The sequence below is a fragment of the Pan paniscus genome, chromosome 23, assembly GCF_029289425.2.
Source record: "Pan paniscus chromosome 23, NHGRI_mPanPan1-v2.0_pri, whole genome shotgun sequence".
Classification (NCBI taxonomy): Eukaryota; Metazoa; Chordata; class Mammalia; order Primates; family Hominidae; genus Pan; species Pan paniscus.
The window spans coordinates 59,918,934-59,937,261 of NC_085927.1; the positions used below are offsets into that span (position 1 = coordinate 59,918,934).

General features: G+C 56.2%; 1 protein-coding gene across 3 annotated transcripts in view; it reads right to left on the reverse strand.

Moving 5' to 3' along the window:
- Positions 1–316: 316 nt before the first annotated feature.
- Positions 317–18,328, reverse strand: part of TTLL8 (tubulin tyrosine ligase like 8) — a 44,355-nt gene continuing 26,343 nt past the window's right edge. The window contains exons 9-14 of one of the 3 annotated variants that reach the window (XM_063603378.1): positions 17,776–17,924; positions 16,621–16,864; positions 15,106–15,529; positions 13,858–14,353; positions 1,714–1,854; positions 415–575 (exon numbers count right to left, since the gene is read on the reverse strand). In XM_063603378.1, coding sequence (XP_063459448.1) covers positions 415–575; positions 1,714–1,854; positions 13,858–14,353; positions 15,106–15,529; positions 16,621–16,864; positions 17,776–17,924 — 1,615 coding nt within the window. Of the gene's footprint in view, positions 576–1,713; positions 1,855–2,745; positions 4,054–13,857; positions 14,354–15,105; positions 15,530–16,620; positions 16,865–17,775; positions 17,925–18,328 lie in introns of those variants that run through there. The other 2 variants (XM_057300988.1, XM_057300989.2) reach the window with 2 other exon arrangements.

Here is an 18,328-nt window from a genome sequence, read left to right on the forward strand (position 1 = left end):
GTCTGGGTCTCCAGGGCAGCACGGCCACACAGCCCAGTGACCATCCGTCGCCCAGAAGCCCAACGGTGAAGGGATCTGAGGGTCCAACCCCGGGGGCTCCCTCCGCGCCCGCGCTGGGCACCAGATGGGAGGAAACGGGGTGCGGAGACCCTGGGCGGCGCCGATACTCGTCGGACGAACGCGGGAAGGAACGAACCAGCGTCCGCCCGGGACCCGGGCTGGAGCCTTCCCCAGAGCGGCTCGGAGGGTCCGGAGCGGGTGCGGGGGTGCTGGGCACGAGGTTCCCAAGAAAACCACGGCGAGGACGCGGGTTCACCACAACAGCGCTGTGTTCTCGGCCTCAGCTCCGCGCAGGTTTCCACGGAGACGCGCGTGGCTCCGGGTCGTCGTCCTGGTCCCCGCGCCCGTCCCGACTCACGGGGTCCGCGGGCTGCAGCTCCGCCCGCCGAGCCGCACGAAGGACGCGCCCTGCAGGACCGCGGCGCAGAACGAGCGGCAGCGCTTGCAGGGCCCGGCGGGCGGCAGCAGCCCGCGGCACACGAGGCAGGGCGGCGCTCGGGGGTCCCTCGGCAGCCCTGGGGAGGGAGGGGCGCTGAGACCGCGTGCGCCGGCCCCACATTCCCCGGCCGCGCCTCCCTCCACCCCGACAGCACTCGCCCGCCCCGGCGCGCCCCGGGACTCCCCACCCCCGATAGCGCCTTCCTCCACCCGCAGTCGCGTCCCCGGGCCCCGCCCACCCCACCCCCCGCCACCGCTCCTCCAGCCCACTGACCTTCCCACACCCCCCGGGAACCCTGGACTGCGTCCACAGACCCTGAGCCCACAGATCCCTGAAACCTCGCCCCTGTCCTCTCCTACCCCAGCCCACCCCCTACCGCGCCCCAGGCCCCCTGACTGTGCCTAGCGCCCCTTGACCTCGACCCCAGGTCCCCGGACCGCACCCACCCGTCCCTCAATCCACACCCACCAACAGGCGACGCCCGCGCCCCTCAAGGCCACGCCCCCAGGCAGGCCCCCCAGGGCCACCCTTATCACCTGCAAGACCAGCCCCAGGTGGCTCCCAACTCGCTCCTGCATGGAGCCCACCTGCTTCCCCCAGCTTTCGGAAAACCAAGACCTCCACTCAAACGCAGGGGGGCGGGGATAGGGTGTCCTCCCTCTGGGATGAAGGCTCTGCGGATGGGAGGTCCCCTTCCCCACCCCCCTCACCCTCCCTAACGCCCCTCCACCTGGCCCCCCACCCCAGAGGGGCAGTCCAGCTCTGCCTCTAGCTTGTCAGCCTCTCTCAGCCCTCCTCCAGGCGAGTCCTGCCTAGAATGACCCAACCGGCCAGGGGATTCAGAGAAGAGCAGCCCCCACCCCAACTCGTCCTGCCCTGCTGTGCCTGGGCTCGGGTTCAGACGCCTGGTGCTGAGGACCCATCCCCACTGGGCCAGGACCAAGTGGGTGGTGGGTTCAGGACAGTGCCTGCAGACGAGGGCCAGCAGCATGCTGGGCCAGCCACAGAGTCCCAGGATGGGTCAGCAGCTGGAGGGGTCAGGAGGGAGGTGGGAGTGTTAAGACTGGGGGTGCTCCAGGAGCCACCGAGTCCCCACAAGAGGCTGCACCCAGTGCAGGCCATCTGGACACACTGGCACCTTCAAAGTGGGCCTGGGCTGGGGCTGCTGGTGGAGCTAGAAGACCTGCTGCCCACAACCTGTGGTCAGACCTCACCAGGGCCCATGGGCAGTTCTGATGCCAGGAGCTGCCGGAGGAAGCACACCCCAGGCCCACCATCCCACGTGGTGCCTGTGGTCTGGCAGGCAGCCACATCGTGCCCCTGGTGTGGCAGGCAGCTGCAGACCGTGCCCTCTCCTGCATGGACTCAGAGGTGGCAGCCGTGATGGGTGAGAGCAGGTAGGTGCCGTCCACTGCAGGGCTGGCCACTCAGCGAGGCCACCCCCTGCATGGGAGCTGCTGCGTTTTGAGAACTTTCACACAGTTCCTCGGAGCGTCACAGGACAGGCAAGGCTGGCAGGTGTGACCACCATGTGTCCCTTTCACCCGAGAGGCTGGGGCCTTGGCCTGGCTCTCACTGGCCTCCAACTGCTGTCCTTGCCCTGGGGCTGTCCCGGGTCCCTGGCCAGCCCTTCTCAGTGGGGTGAGCCTGTGCCAAGCCCCGTCCCCCATGTACTGGGGCTGGTGAGTCAAACTTCAGGTTGCCCAGGCCAGGAAGGACTAGGGGAAGGCCAGCCTGCACACTTGCTGCAGCTATAGCTGGTGGGGGAGGGATGTGGGGTGAAGAGGGGACTCCCTGGTTTTCCTAGCCGCTGGGGCTATAGGTTCCCAAGCAGCCACAGCCCAGCCCAGAAGTACAGGCACCACCCTGCTGGGGCACCCACCGCCCATGGCAAAGTCCGAGCCCCAGGCAGAGTCACTCTTCCTGGGGGTCTGGGTGGGGAGAGCCCCCAGTGCCTATGCAAAGCAGTCCTTGGCTTCCGGGAACCTTGGAAGGGCTGGGCCAGCTTGGCCCATGGGACAGGCCAGGGCCCACGTGGCACAAGCAGGGCATGAGCAGCAGGAAGAACGAGGTGGGAACAGCTCCCACTCCCCAGGGCTCTCATCCCAGCGGAGAGACGCACGGAGGCCGGGCACAGGACTGGGAGGTCAAGTCAGCCAGGGTGGCCCAGCGCAGCAGGCCAGGCAGCACTGCGGGGCAGGGCTTTGTCCCCCAGGCACCCAGGGCCTGATGGGACCCACCGGGGTGCCCAGAAAGTGTGTGTCCAGTAAGTCGGGGCAGAGGCTGGGCCCACCCTAAGCGAAGGAGGAGGGGACGTGGTGTCTGCGGCTCTCCGTGTGTCTGTGCGTGATTAATGGAGCATGCATGAGCTAACCGAGCAGCTGGTGTGGGGCCTGGACCCTGCTGAGGGAGGGGAGGCCCAAGGCCTGGGCCCCAACCCTGTATGGAGGCCGGGGCTGGGGTGAGACTCACTGTGGGGTGTCAGCAGGCTCCGGGGAGCCACTAAAGCCCATGGGGTGCACTCAGTACCTGGGAGTCTGGGACCCAGACCAGCCCTTCCAGGGAAAACCACCAAATAAGGGCATAAGATAGGAAAAGCATCACAAAAACAAGCAAAAGCAGCAGGCAAGACGGTAAAGGAGGACCAGGTCCAGGCCAGGGAAGGTGAGTGACCCCAAGGAGAGGGTGCTCTGAAAGGTGCCCGGCCCCGAAGCTCTTCCCTCTGAGACTTTGCCACCAGGGCCACCTGGAGCTCTGGGTCCCAAGGCCCCGGAGTGTGGGGACAGAAGACACCCCACGCCCCCAACAATATGCAGCCCCAAACAGCTGGGTGCAAGGGTGAATCAAAAACAGCTGGGCATGGTGCACACCTGTGGTCCCAGCTACTCAGGAGGCTGAAGTGGGAGGATCGCTTGAGCCTGAGAGTTGGAGGCTGCAGTTGGAGGCTGTGACTGCACCACTGCACTCCAGCCTGGGTGACAGAGTGAGATCCTGTCTCAGAAAAAAAGAAAGAAAGAAAAAAGATCAAATAATTTTATTAAAAAGTAGAACTTCTAAAAATGAAAACTTTAAGAAATTAAAACTTCAATGGGTTGATAGCATTCTGAAATGAACTGGAAGACAGGCGAGGAGATATTTTTAGAATGCAGCACAGGCAGCTAAATAAATCAAACAAAGAAGTGGGAGACTAAAAGATACCGGGAGAGAGAGAAGGCTTAGCAAACATTTAGTTTGTGTTCCAAAGACAAAGAGACAGAACGGGGTGGAGGCAATATTTAAAGACATAATGGCTGAGAGAGTCCCATAATTGAATAATGACACCAGCGCACACATCAAAGACATTCAAATTCCAGATTGAATAAGTAAAAATCAAATTGAACACTCAAAAGCTGGCAGATAGAACCGACAGCTCCCCTTGGAGAGTGATGGCTGACTCTGCTGATTTTCCCAGAGCCACAGCAAAGACAAGATGGTGGAAAGACGTATTCAATGTTCGGCGGGAGAGTGGCTGCAACCTGTACTCCTGCCGCAGAGAATCTGATGCTGTCATGAACCTGTGTGGAAAAGATATTGACAGACCAAAAGCTCATCCGAATGTCCCATCACTGGCACCTTCCTACACTGTCTTGAGCAGAAAGAAAGTGGTTCAGAATGAACATGGTTGGAAGTCTGAGACTCAGGAAGAGCGAAGGGCAAAGAGGAATGTATGTAGTAAATCTAAAAACCACTGGCTGTGCAAGCGATGATGATAATCACGCCCAGTAGACTGTTAAAAACATTATTAAACAGGCTGACAGCAATAGCAGGAAGTCAGAAGGGAGCAGGGGACTTCACATTTTCCAGGCTTCAAAGTCGATATATTGCCAGGTGGGTATAAGTGTGACTTCCTTCACTTTAGATTTTGATAAGTTTAACGTGCAATGAGTAATTTGTAGGCAGTGAGTAAAACACCAGAAACAGAGTCTGTAACCTCCAAACCAGAAGAAGGAAAAACCAAAATGAGAGAAGAAGCGTCAATGAAAACTAAGGCAAGAACAGAGAGAAAAAGGAACATAGAATAGATGAGATCAACAAAAGTTAAATGAAATCAGATGGTAGGTACTGTGGTTATCAGGCTCCAAGGCAGCCCCCAGTGATCCTCACCCCCAGGCAGTCATGCATGTGTGCTCCCCTCCTGTCTAGATCAGGATTGAGGTGCATGGCCAGTAGAATATAGGAGCAGCAGGGGTATGTGATGTCTTGGGTGAGGTCATAAAGACCTCATGAATCTAGTGGTCTCTCTTGAATCACTCACTGGAGGAAGCCAGCTGCCATGTTGTGAGGACACTCAAGCAGCCCTGTGGAAGGTCCACGTGGGAGGGACCGATGGGGGGTGCACCATCAGGGAGGTGGGTCCCCAGCTCCAGGCAAACCTTCAGATGAGGCTGCCTCAGTTCACACCGGGACTGAGCTTCAGAAGCATCCCTGAGGCAGCACCATGCCGAGGAGCCCTTCTCGGACTCCTGAGCCACAGAAAACGTGGAGGATAAATGTTTGCTTTGTCAGCAGCTCTGCTTTGCAGTGATTTCTTATGCAGAATCAATCACCACAGAATCCATGTACATGATTACATTAAACGTAAATGTTACATGCACTGGTTAAAAGACACTGGCAGTCCGGAATTTTATGCAGAGAAATATATAAAACATAAGCTTATATAATGATGAAAGAAAAAACATACCAGGAAAATCCTCACCAAAATAAAATTAGTAACAATCTGAAAACTCTAAAGCAAGAACTGACAGAATTACATGCATCTTATCATACTTTGCTTAGTAACTGATAAGCAAACTAAGAAAATGAAATATGTCAACAACACAATAAACAAATCTGGCCCAACTCATGATACTGAACAATTTCAGAATTACACATTATTTGCACCAAGAAACATTTACAAAAATTGACGACCTAAAGCAACTGACAATCATCTAATGACTCACAATCCTCCATCTGACATGCACTCCTCCATCTGACATGCACTCCTCCATCTGACATGCACTCCACTATCTGACGTGCACTCCTCCATCTGACGTGCACTCCTCCATCTGATGACGTGCACTCCTCCATCTGACATGCACTCCTCCATCTGACGTGCACTCCTCCATCTGACGTGCACTCCTCCATCTGATGACGTGCACTCCTCCATCTGACGTGCACTCCTCCATCTGACGTGCACTCCTCCATCTGACAATGTGTACTCCTCCATCTGACAATGTGTACTCCTCCATCTGACGTGCACTCCTCCATCTGACGTGCACTCCTCCATCTGATGATGTGTACTCCTCCATCTGACATGCACTCCTCCATCTGACATGCACTCCTCCATCTGACAATGTGTACTCCTCCATCTGACAATGTGTACTCCTCCATCTGACATGCACTCCTCCATCTGACGTGCACTCCTCCATCTGATGATGTGTACTCCTCCATCTGACGTGCACTCCTCCATCTGACGTGCCTCCTCCATCTGACGTGCACTCCTCCATCTGACGTGCACTCCTCCATCTGACGTGCACTCCTCCATCTGACGTGCACTCCTCCATCTGACGTGCACTCCTCCATCTGACGTGCACTCCTCCATCTGACGTGCACTCCTCCATCTGACGTGCACTCCTCCATCTGACGTGCCTTCTCCATCTGACGTGCACTCCTCCATCTGACGTGCACTCCTCCATCTGACAACATGCACTCCTCCATCTGACGACGTATACTCCTCCATCTGACGTGCACTCCTCCATCTGATGATGTGCACTCCTCCATCTGACATGCACTCCTCCATCTGACATGCACTCCTCCATCTGACATGCACTCCTCCATCTGATGTGCACTCCTCCATCTGATGACGTGCACTCCTCCATCTGATGTGCATTCCTCCATCTGACAATGTGTACTCCTCCATCTGACGTGCACTCCTCCATCTGACAATGTGTACTCCTCCATCTCACGTGCACTCCTCCATCTGACAATGTGTACTCCTCCACCTGATGATATGTACTCCTCCATCTGACGTGCACTCCTCCATCTGACGTGCACTCCTCCATCAGACAATGTGTACTCCTCCATCTGACGTGCACGCCTCCATTTGACAATGTGTACTCCTCCATCTGATGCGCATTCCTCCATCTGACGACGTGCACTCCTCCATCTGACGATGTGTGTTGATGAAAACCCAGCATCCCCTGTCACAGTTAAGAGACTCCTGCCCACTCTTAACACTGCAGGTCCATGTAGGTGTGGAGCAGCAAGAATAAGACACAAAAGGCATAAAGATCATAAGGGAAGAAGTGAAACGGAATTGATTTGCAGGTGATGTGACTTTGTGGAAAACCCAAAGGCATCTACAAGTTGCCAGAACCAAGAGGTGAATTTACCAACAAGTTGGGACACAGTGTCCATGTACAAAACCAGGGCATTTCGCACATTTTAGCAACAAACAATTGGAAGATAAAATTTCAAATACTATTGATAAAATTATCAAAATTTATGTGTAAAATATACTTATAAAAGTATCAAAAATCCATCAAATACCTAGGAATAAATGTAATGAAAACTATGCAATAATATTGCTTGGAGAAACTGAAAAAAACCTAAATAAACGTTGAGATACATCATGTGCAGGGATCAGAAGCCTCAATATTGTAGGATATCAATTCTCCCCAAAATGATCTATAGATTTGATGCAATCTCAATAAACATCCCAGCAGGTCTTTTTAAAACTTAACATGAGGCTGGGCATGGTGGCTGATGCCTGTAATCCCAGCACTTTGGGAGGCCGAGGCGGGTGGATCACAAGGTCAGGAGATCGAGACCATCCTGGCTAACACGGTGAAACCCCGTCACTACTAAAAATACAAAAAAATTAGCCGGGCGTGGTGGTGTGCGCCTGTCATCCCAGCTACTCGGGAGGCTGAGGCAGGATAATCGCTTGAACCTGGGAGGCGGAGGTTGCAGTGAGCCAAGATCGCACCGCTGCACTCCAGCCTGGCAACAAAGCGAGACTCCGTCTCAAAATAAATAAATAAATAAATAAATACTTAACATGAAAATTCAGGCCAGGTGCGGTGGCTCACGCCTGTAATCCCGGCACTTTGGGAGGCCGAGGTGGGCAGATCACGAGGTCAGGAGTTCGAGACCAGCCTGGCCAACACACTGAAACCCCATCTCTACTAAAAATACAAAAAATTAGCCGGGCATGGTGGTGGGCACCTGTAATCCCAGCTACTTGGGAGGCTGGGGCAGAAGAATCACTTGAACTCAGGAGGCAGAGGTTGCAATGAGCTGAGATCATGTCACTGCACTCCAGCCTGGGCAACTGTGCGAGACTCCATCTCAAAACAAAGAGACAACAATAACAACAACAAAACCATTCAAATGACATAGAGTAGCCAACGCAATTTTGAAGAAGAAACAAAATTGGAAAATGTATACTATCATATTTGGTTTTGTTTTGTGTTTTGTTTTTGAGGTGGAGTCTCTCTCTGTCACCCAGGCTGGAGTGCAATGGCGTGGTCTTGGCTCACTGCAACCTCCACCTCCTGGGTTCAAGCAACTCTCCTGCCTCAGCCTCCTTACTAGCTGGGATTACAGGTGCCTGCCACCATGCCTGGCTATTTTTTTTTTTTTTTAGTAGTTTCGCCATGTTGGTCAGGCTAGTTTCCAACTTGTGACCTCAAATGATCCGCCTGCCTCGGCCTCCCAGAGTGCTGGGGTTACAGGTGTGAGCCACCACTGTCGTATTTGAAAACTTCGAAGACAGTGTGGTATTGACATAAGGATAGGTAAATAGATTGTTGAAACAGCATAAATAATCCAGAATTCCTTCAAGAGAGTCTATTTTTGACAAAGGTGCCCAAGTAATTCAGTGGGAGGAAGGATGGTCTTTTTGATGATGGTGCTGGAACAACTGGACAGTCACAGGAAAATCTAAATTTAACGTTTTATTTAGGAAGCAAGAATTGCAATTCAGGGCATATACACAGACGGGGTGATCTCACTACGTCCGAAGAACAAAGACAAGGTTGGGAGTTTTCTTAGAAACATAAATGATCTGTGCTGTTTCACAAGCAAGCTCACCAGCAAGACCAGTAAGCACCAGGAGACCTGTGGGGCTCTGACGGGTGAATGATGGTGTGGCTGAAAGCACGTTCAGAGTCCCAGCAGGTTGTTTCAGCAGCTCGCAGATAAAACTGTCTTCGGATTACAGGGGCTGCTTTAGGTGCTGGGCTCACAAAATGTTTAATTTTTGGAGCAGGTGCCAGGTTATGTTCTGAGTGTTTTTTCCCCTGGCCCCTTGATTCTGATTTAGTTGTGTAGGACAAGAGTGAGCCCATTTGTATCATTGGCTTTTACAACACCATACACAAGAATTCACTCAAGACGCATCATTGACCAAAATGTGAAAGTCAGAACCATAAAGCTTGTCGAAGGAATCACAGAAGAGCATTTAATGCCTGAGAAGCTGGACACCCTGTTTACACAGAGCGATTATTACATACTGCATGCCTGCATCATCATATTTCATGTAACCCACAAATATATACACCTACTGTGTACCCACAGATATAAAAAAAAAAACTAATTAGCAAAAACTCCAAAAAAAAAAAAAAAAAAGGCATCACTAAGAAAGCAAAAAGGCAAAAACCACAGACTGGGAGGAAACAGTCCCACTGTGCATATCTGACAAACAAACACACAGAAGAGGCCGAGCGCGGGGGCTCAGGCCTGTCATCCCAGCACCTGAGGTCGGGAGTTCGAGACCAGCCTGCCCAACATGGTGAAACCCCGTCTCTACTAAAAATACAAAATTAGCTGGGCATGGTGGTGCATGCCTGTAATCCCAGCTACTCGGGAGGCTGAGGCAGGAGAATCGCTTAGAACCCCAGAGGCTTAGGTTGCCGTGAGCCGAGATCGTGTGGTTGCACTCCAGCCTGGGCAACAGAGTGAGACCTTGTCTCAAAAATAAATAAATTAAATAAATATACAGAATCTATAAAAACCACTACAAGTAACTAACCAAAGGCAAGCAACCTAATTTTACAATAGGAAAAAGACTTAGTAAGGCATTTTGCAAAGCAAAATATCTGAAAGGCTAATGAACAAAGTGCTCAGCATGGCTAGTCACCTGAGAAACACGAATTAAAACCACGATGAGATACCCGTACACCTACCAGACTGGCTAAAAACACAGCCTGACAATACCCAGTGTTGACCAGGATGTGGGGCAACCAGGACTCTCACGTGGCAGGTGGGAGTGCAAAACGCCACAACCATATTGGAAATGGGGAGTTTCTTCTAAAGCAAAACCCAAGCATCCTTCATGACATAGTGGTGCCACTCTTGGACACACAGCCAAGACAGACAAAGGCACATGTCCCCGTAACGGCCGGAACAGGATGATCAGAGCAACTTCATTTATCACAGTCCTACACTGGAAGCAAGGCAGCTGTCCGTCAGCAGGGGACCAGGCGGGCTCTGGCACACGTGTGCAATGCAGTACTGTTATCACCGACAAAGGGTGCACCCCCGTCACACTGTACAGCCGCTGCACCTCAGAGTGCAGGGTCAGACACGGAAATACACCCACCACTCTGCACCGCCGCCACCTCAGAGTGGAGGGTCAGACACGGAAATACACCCGCCACTCTGCACAGCCGCCACCCTGCACAGCCGCCACCTCAGAGCGGAGGGTCAGACACGGAAATACACCCGTTACTCTGCACCGCCGCCACCTCAGAGCGGAGGGTCAGACATGGAAGCGCAGACCGTGCCGCTCCACCTGTAAGACGTGCAGGGACCACCAAAGGTAATCGATGATGATTTAAGTCCAATAGTGATGATCACCATTTGGAGAAGAGACTAGAAAAGGCAGGAGGCTCCGTGTGGCTGTGTGGGTATCACACATGTGACAATCCATCAAGCTGTGTCTACTTACGGTCTGTCCTCACTGTAGGTAAGTCATACCTTCACAAGACCGTTTGGAAAGAGATACTATTTACTAGGCAAGAAAAACCACCAAATGGCTAGAAAAACATCTAATGAATGACATGCCAGACTTGCCAGACCTTCTATCCTGAAAACCACTGAGGAAAGTCAAAGAACTCGGTTAAATGAACCAGATCTGGATCATGGTTGGAAAACTTTATTTAAAAAAAAGTCGGCCAGGTGCGGTGGCTCACGCCTGTAATCCCAGCACTTAGGGAGGCCGAGGTGGGTGGATCACCTGAGGTCAGGAGTTCAAGATTAGCCTGACCAATATGATGAAACCCCATCTCTACTAAAAATACAAAAAAATTAGCTGGGCGTGGTGGTGTGCGCCTGTAGTCCCAGCTACTCAGGGGGCTGAGGCAGGAGAATCACTTGAACCCAGGAGGCGGACGTTGCAGTGAGCTGAGATTGTGCCACTGCACTCCAGCCTGGGAGACAGGACAGAACGGGACTCCATCTCAAAAAAAAAAAAAAAAATCAGCTGGGCATGGTGGCTCATGCCTGTAATCCCAACACTTTGGGAGGCCAAGGTGCGTGGATTGCCTGAGCTTAGGAGTTTGCAACCAGCCTGGCCAACATGGTGAAACTCTGTCTCTACTAAAATACAAAATATTAACCAGGCATGGTAGTGGGCGCCTATGGTCCCTGCTACTCAGGAGGCTGAGGCAGGAGAATTGCTTGAACCCGGGATATGGAGGTTGCAGTGAGCCAAGATCGAGCCACTGCACTCCAGCCTGGGCAACAGAATGAGACTCCGTCTCAAAAAAAAAAAAAAGGATGTCCGTTCTCCCCAAGATCTGCAGATTCAAGGTGATCCCAGTCAAAGTCCCAGCAGTTTGTTGTTCTTAAGCCAACAAGCTCCAAGGGCCAGCACGTACTTCCTGTCCTGCTGGCCGGACTGGGCCTGGTGACCCTGTCGCCGCAGGCCTTTTGCAGCACAGGCTCTGAGTGCACCGGTGCGGTTGCCTGACTGTCACGGAACAAACACACACCAGGCAAGCACTAGCCTGAGGCCGAGGGGCACATGGAGCTGGCCTGAGCCCAGCCAGGAGTCTGGAAGCAAGCCCAGCTCCTCCCGGCCGTGCCCTCGAGGGCCTGACCGCGAAACACTCGTACGCACGGGTTGGAGTTGTTTGCCACGCGTGGCAACTGCGGCAGGAACCTGACTCACACACGGACGCCAGCACCCACAAGTGAGAGGCACCTCAGACACGTGGTGTCGGCTTTGGAAGCAGCTGGTGGGTGGTGAGGAAATGTCACAGCTCTGGAAAGAGAGAGGCCTCTGTAAGGTGGTGTCAAAATGCCAGGTTGAATCAACAGTCATCTGCGGGGACTCCGAAGGCAGGCAATCTGCCCAGTGAACTCGCAGCACCAGGCAGGAGGGTCTGGAGGGAGAACCCTGGTGGCATGGCTGGTATGTGAGGATCAAAGGCAGAGGAGATCTTTCCTCTTCAGCATGAGAATTTGGCACTGGGCTAAGCCTCCAGCTGCCTCCCGCTGGTGACCTGGTAAAGGGGAACATAAACTCCTTTGGTCGGCAACATTGCTTACGGCAACACTGCCCCGTGGCAGGCAGACCACGTGGGGACTGGGGAGTCATTGGTGTCTGGGAGGCCACGTCACTGGCCTTCCTGAGTGATCCCCACACCTGGGAATGTGCCCTGCGGGCCATAGCCACGGGATTGCTGCAGGAGGAACTTTGCCTCCTGTGGGGCAAGAGGCATCTCCGTGAGTGGGTCCCAGCCCCTGAATCGCAGTGGGAATCAGGGAGGCGGCAACACCTGCGCGCCGTCATAAAGACCTCACCATGCCCTCGTAAAGACCCCACACACCCTCGTAAAGACCCCATCACACCATCCTGAAGACCCCACACACCCTCGTAAAGACCCCCATCACACCATCCTAAAGACCCCACACACCCTCGTAAAGACCCCCATCACACCATCCTAAAGACCCCACACACCCTCGTAAAGACCCCCATCACACCATCCTAAAGACCCCACACACCCTCGTAAAGACCCCCATCACACCATCCTAAAGACCCCACACACCCTCCTAAAGACCTCCATCACACCATCCTAAAGACCCCACACACCCTCGTAAAGACCCCCATCACACCATCCTAAAGACCCCATCACACCCTCCTAAAGACCCCCATCACACCCTCGTAAAGACCCCCATCACACCATCCTGAAGACCCCCCCACACCCTCATAAAGACCCCCATCACGCTGTCCTAAAGACTCCCCCTATTGCCTGGCGCGGTGGCTCACACCTGTAATCCCAGCACCTTGGGAGGCTGAGGCGGCGGATCACGAGGTCAGGAGATTGAGACCATCCTGACTAACACGGTGAAACCCCGTCTCTACTAAAAATACAAAAAATTAGCCGGGCCTGGTGGCGGGCACCTGTAGTCCCAGCTACTCGGGAGGCTGAGGCAGGAGAATGGCACAAACCCGGGAGGCAGAGGTTGCATTGAGCCAAGATCGCACCACTGCACTCCAGCCTCAGCAACAGAGCAAGACTCCGTCTCAAAAAAACAAAGAAACAAAAAAAAACAAGACCCCCTCGTCATGCTGCCTAAAGACCCCCATCACGCTCTCGTAAAGACCCCCGCCACGCCGTCCTAAAGACCCCCCATCACGCCATCATGAAGACCCCCATCACGCCCTCGTAAAGACCCCCACCACACCGTCCTAAAGACCCCCCATCACGCCGTCCTGAAGACCCCCATGCGGGAGGAACGGCTTGATGCTGCCCTGCTGGTCAGCCGCGTCCCTGCCCCACGTCCTTCTCCGCGACTCTGAGGCCAAGAGCAGCCTGTGGCAGCCCCTGAAGTCTGAATGTGTAGCCGAGGCTCGGAAGAGCCCGATGGGGGTCGGGCGTGGTGGCTCAGGCCTGTCACCTCAGCCTTCAGAGCCTTCAGAAAACCACACGCAAAAGCCCAGCGGTCACTTTGGCCCCTCGCTCAGCCAGGGAGTTTGGTGCTGTTCACGGCGCTGTTCAAGGTCCTAACTCAAATCCTCCGACCCGCACCACACCCCCAGAGGTATGGAGACAAAGGCATCACCCGCCAGGTTCTACAGAGGGGACCCCACTATCCACCTGGCCGGCACACCCACGCCCTCCACCCCGAGACCCCCGTGCCGGGCTGGGACAGGTGCCCCAACCCCGCTCCCCGGCTCCCGCCGACACCTCCGTCAGGGGACACCCCGGGCCCCAGCACCGAAGCCTGCCCTGCGCCCTGCTCTGGAGGATGCAGCGGCTGCTGGCGAGGGTTGGGGATGCAGCAAGCGGCCCCCAACCCCACAGCGCACCGCCAGCGGCGCAGGTTACCTTTTCCTCCGGGCGGCGGACGCAGCGCGCCCTCTGCTGTCTTCAGGCCCCGCAGCACAGGCGCCAGCGGGTGCGCATTTAGCTGGTTTGGATCCCAGCTTTTGGCGGGCTGGGCAACGGGGACACCGGTGTTTGGGGCCTGACTGTCCACGTGGCGACAGGGGCAGGCCGGGAGCTCCATCTTCCCAGCAGCTTTGGTGCGGGTGGGCTGCGCGGCTCCACCGCTCTCGGCTGCCCCCCTTAAGGGTGCCAGCAAGACCAGGGGGAGCCCCTTCTCTTCCTTCAGTCCCAAGTCCCGCTGGAGAGCTGGTGATGGGGGTCCCTGGGCAGGGTCTGGCATGGCCGAGGGGCCCCGTGCCTTCAGCGGCTGCGCGTCCAACAGCGAGGCCGAGGCCTTGAGGTTGCAGATGGGCAGCACCTGCCTCCTGGCTCTCCTCACACTGACGCCCGCCACGCAGAGGTCGGACCCGCTGAATGGGGGCGGCTCAACCACAGGCTGTGGGGAAGGAACAGGTTGGGGTGCTGGGCTGTGGCCGGGATAGGGGGGTCCCTGCAGGAGGGGTCTGTGCAGGAGGGGCTGGTCGGGGCACAGACCCCCACCTGACTCAGGAGTGAACACCTGGGGTCCCACGCAGACCCCCAGGAGGCTCCCAGGCTCTGGAGAACCTGCGGGGAACCAAGGCTTCCTGAGGCTTGGGGGTCAGCCTGGGGGGCCCCACACCCAGGGACTCAGCTGCTCTTTTCCCGAGTTTAGCCACAGAGAGGCCGCAAGAGAGAGGCATTGGCCACGCTTCCCAATGGCTCCAGCACATGCGCAGGCACAGGGAGGCCCGCGAAAGATCCTCGGAGTGGAGGAGGCACTGCAGGCCAAGGCAGAGGAGCAGCATAGGTGGCCTGGAGGCTGTGGGCATGGAGCCCCCACCTCTAACCACAGTCAGGACTGGGCGAGGCTGGGAACAAGAGGGAGGAAAGCTGGACAGAGGCACTGAGCCTGAGTGAGCGGGGCCGCTCCACCCGCACGCCTGGAGTAGCCCCTTCCTCGGTGCCGACAAGGCACTGAGCCCCATGGGAGAGCAGGGCAGGCCTGGGCCCTCAGCGGGACCGAGCATGGTCGCAGAGCAGGATCGGCGTCCTCCATGGACCCCGCTGCACTGGCGGCCTGCAGCTCCACCCTCGCCCAGTGACCAGGTGGCAAAGCATCCACATGGCGGGCGGCCACCAAAGTCCCCAGGGGTGGGCGTGGCTCACCTGCCTCCACAGGAGCTCGAAGTTGCCGATGTCACAGCTGCGGTCCACGGCCACCTTGATGGTGTCCTCCTGCACCTGTGCACACAGCTGGGCCGTGACCGGCGTGGACGGGTGCATGGTGGGGCTGGAATTGATCTCGATCAGCCAGGGCCTGAAGTCCCTCCCAAGGACGAAGTCAGCCCCGTAGAGCTCAAAGCTGTTCTTGCGAGGCTCCACGTGGTCCTGGGCCACCTTCATGGTGTGGGCGATGGCCTTCTTCATGGATGGGTAGATGACGCTGCCCCACACGGCGCCGCGGCCCTGGCGCTGCAGGTACTCCTGGAACCTGGCGCTGGTCCACATGTTGTGTGCGGGCAGCAGGGGGCTGCGGCCCACATCATTCTTCAGGTGCTTCTGGACCGCGTTGTTGCACAGGTGGATGGCGCTGCAGGGGGGACGAGGGGCAGGTGCTCAGCCTCCCTTGGCCCAGGAGGGCACCCAAGGCCGGTCCTCCCAGCCGTGCTGAGCCCACCCAGCTGGCTCTAGAGAACCCTGCCCCTGAGGACTCCAACCCTCTGCTGGAGGGGCCCAGCTGGGATGAGTGTTACTGTCCCAGATGGAGAAACAGGGCTCAGAGAGGCCATGGGATTGGCCAGGCGCACAGCTCACAGCTGGAGGCCAAGAAATGGGCGCTGGAAGGGGGCCCTGGCTTCTCACTGCCCTGCCTGGGAGCTGCTTTTGCACAGGTGAGTTCCTGGACCCCCTCCAGGCCCACTTGACCAGAGGCAGTGAGCAGGTGAGGGTCGTAGCCCCTGGCCAGCTCCTCCCAGGCCTCTTCTGGGTGTGACTTCAAGCATGACCCACCAGGCATGACCGCAGCCCCTCGCCTGGGCCAGAGTTAACTCCCCTGCAAGGTCTCTGTTACATGACTCTCAGGCCTCCCTGGATTCTCACTCTTGAAAAGCAGACCCCCTTCCTGCCCAGCCGTCAGGTCCCCTAGTGCCTCACACCAAGCAAGGGCCACACAATAGTCAGAGGAAGCCTTGGTGCAAACAGAGGGTGGCAGGCATTGCCGTGTGGACAGCACACTCCTGAGGACTCCGCAGGCTCTCGCCATCCTGCCCACGAGGGGACCTGGCTGAGGCGGGGGTCCATCCACCCTGGGCGGCACACTTGCGGATATCTGAGCCTCCACCAGGCACCCCACATGCCGCCTCCCCACACCAGGGCCCAGGTGCTTCCCACACCATTCCAATCCCCCTGGGCACAGGCAAAATGGTGCCTTTTAAGATTTTCCAGAGATGATACACACAGCATGGGGTGTAGGGCGCTGGCTTTGAAGGCCGGTGGGCCTGGGCCTGTCCCTGGGGGAGGTCATCAGCCTCCCAAGCCTCAGTTTCCCCATCTGTGCCTCTCGTGGTGGCAGGTGGCAGTGAGGGGGCCCCGCCCGTGCTGCTTCTCACTGCGGCTGCTCCAGGCATGCAGGCAGCAGCCCATTCCCTGGCCCGAGGCGTCCAGGTCGCCCACCGCACTGACCTGTCCAGCTTGTCCAGGGAGAAGCGCTGTGTTGAGAACCGCAAGTAACTCTCCTTGTAGAACCAGATGGTCAGGGGGTTCCAGTCCGTGACGAGGAACCACTGTCTGATGTCGAACTTGGTGTCATAGATGAGCAGCGGCGTCTCGATGTACTTCTGGACCACCCACTTGTTGTCCCTGGAAAGAGGGTGGTCTGCAGCTGCCAGCTCCAGGATCTCCTCCACACGGTCCATGCACACTATGTCTGCAAGAGGCCACCGCTCAACCCAGCATGCACAGCCACTGTGCAGCGGGACCTGAGCTCCTGAGCCCTGGGGCAGGGTCGCAGCTTGGCCCTGAGACCTGCACTGGCTTTGTCCAAGGCCAGCAGGCAGCATGGTTGGTGGGGGCGACGGGGGAGCAGGGAAGGCTTAGCGCTCATGGATGAGGCTAAAGCCAGTGCCTGAGTCCCCCAGGCTCTCTCCCAACAGAACCAGCCTCTGAGACTCCAGAGGGGACACAGAGATCAGTGAAGGGGCAGGGACAGAGACACTTTTAAAAGGGAGCCAGGAGGATGGGCGTGGTGGCTTATGCCTGTAATCCCAGCACTTTGGGAGGCTGAGGCAGGTGAATCACTTGAGGTCGGGAGTTCAAGACCAGCCTGGCCAACATGGTGAAACTCCATCTCTACTAAAAATACAAAAAATTAGCCGGGTGTGGTGGGCGCCTGTAGTCCCAGCTACTCGGGAGGCTGAGGCAGGAGAATCGCTTAAACCTGGAAGGTAGAGGTTGCAGTGAGGCGAGGTTGCGCCACTGCACTTCAGCCTGGGCAACAAGAGTGAAACTCCGTTTCAAAAAACTAAAAATAAAATAATAAAAATAAAAAACTAAAAAGGAAAGCATAGACCAGTTTGTGAATACAAAGGAGGAAATCCTGATTAACCCATCAACCCGGATCCTGCCCTGTGATTGGAACACATGCTGTGAAGACGCCTCCAGCTCTGCTCCAGCGCCTGAGTCCTGACCCCCACGCCTGCCTCGGCGTTCTGCTCCCTCCCTTCCTTCCCTGTGGTGCTGTGGGCCTGAAACTGTCCCTCACTTACGGCCCCTGGCATCAAGTGTGGCCGTTGGTGGCTATGAACGCGGTGCAGGGAGCACCCGCACCAGAGGACTCACCTCGGCCCCGGGACTTGGCCGCGGGCTTTATAATCCAGATGTTCCGGAGCCCGTCAATGTCCGTCTGAGGGTTCACAGACGTGATTCTATTCAGCAGAGCCTGGCACTGCGAAAAGTAATTTCTTGAATTGGAGATGAAAGCATCGCCACTACAAAGCAAGATCCAGAAAGTGCATGAGACTTGGAGGCCTGGGCCCTGCCTCACCCACCAAGCAGGTGCTCGGCTCTAGGATGGTCTGGGGCTGGCCTGGCGGGAAGGGGCTGCGGGTCAGCCCAGGAAGTTCTCCCAACAGTATGGACACCTGGAAAACACAGCCCTGTGAGGCTGCTCCAGACGAGGGCTGTGTTAAGACAGTGGGGACCCCGGTGTGTGGGTCGGAGCTGGCCCCAGGCCCCAAGCAGCACCCTGCCTGGGTGGAAATGGTGGGACGCATGGGTGGGGGTGGGGAGATGCAGCCATGCAGAAACGTGGGAGACACAGGCGGGGGCAGACGCAGCCGTGCCCAGCTTCCGCCTGTGGTTGGTGGTGCCTGGGACCGACCCCTGGTAGGAA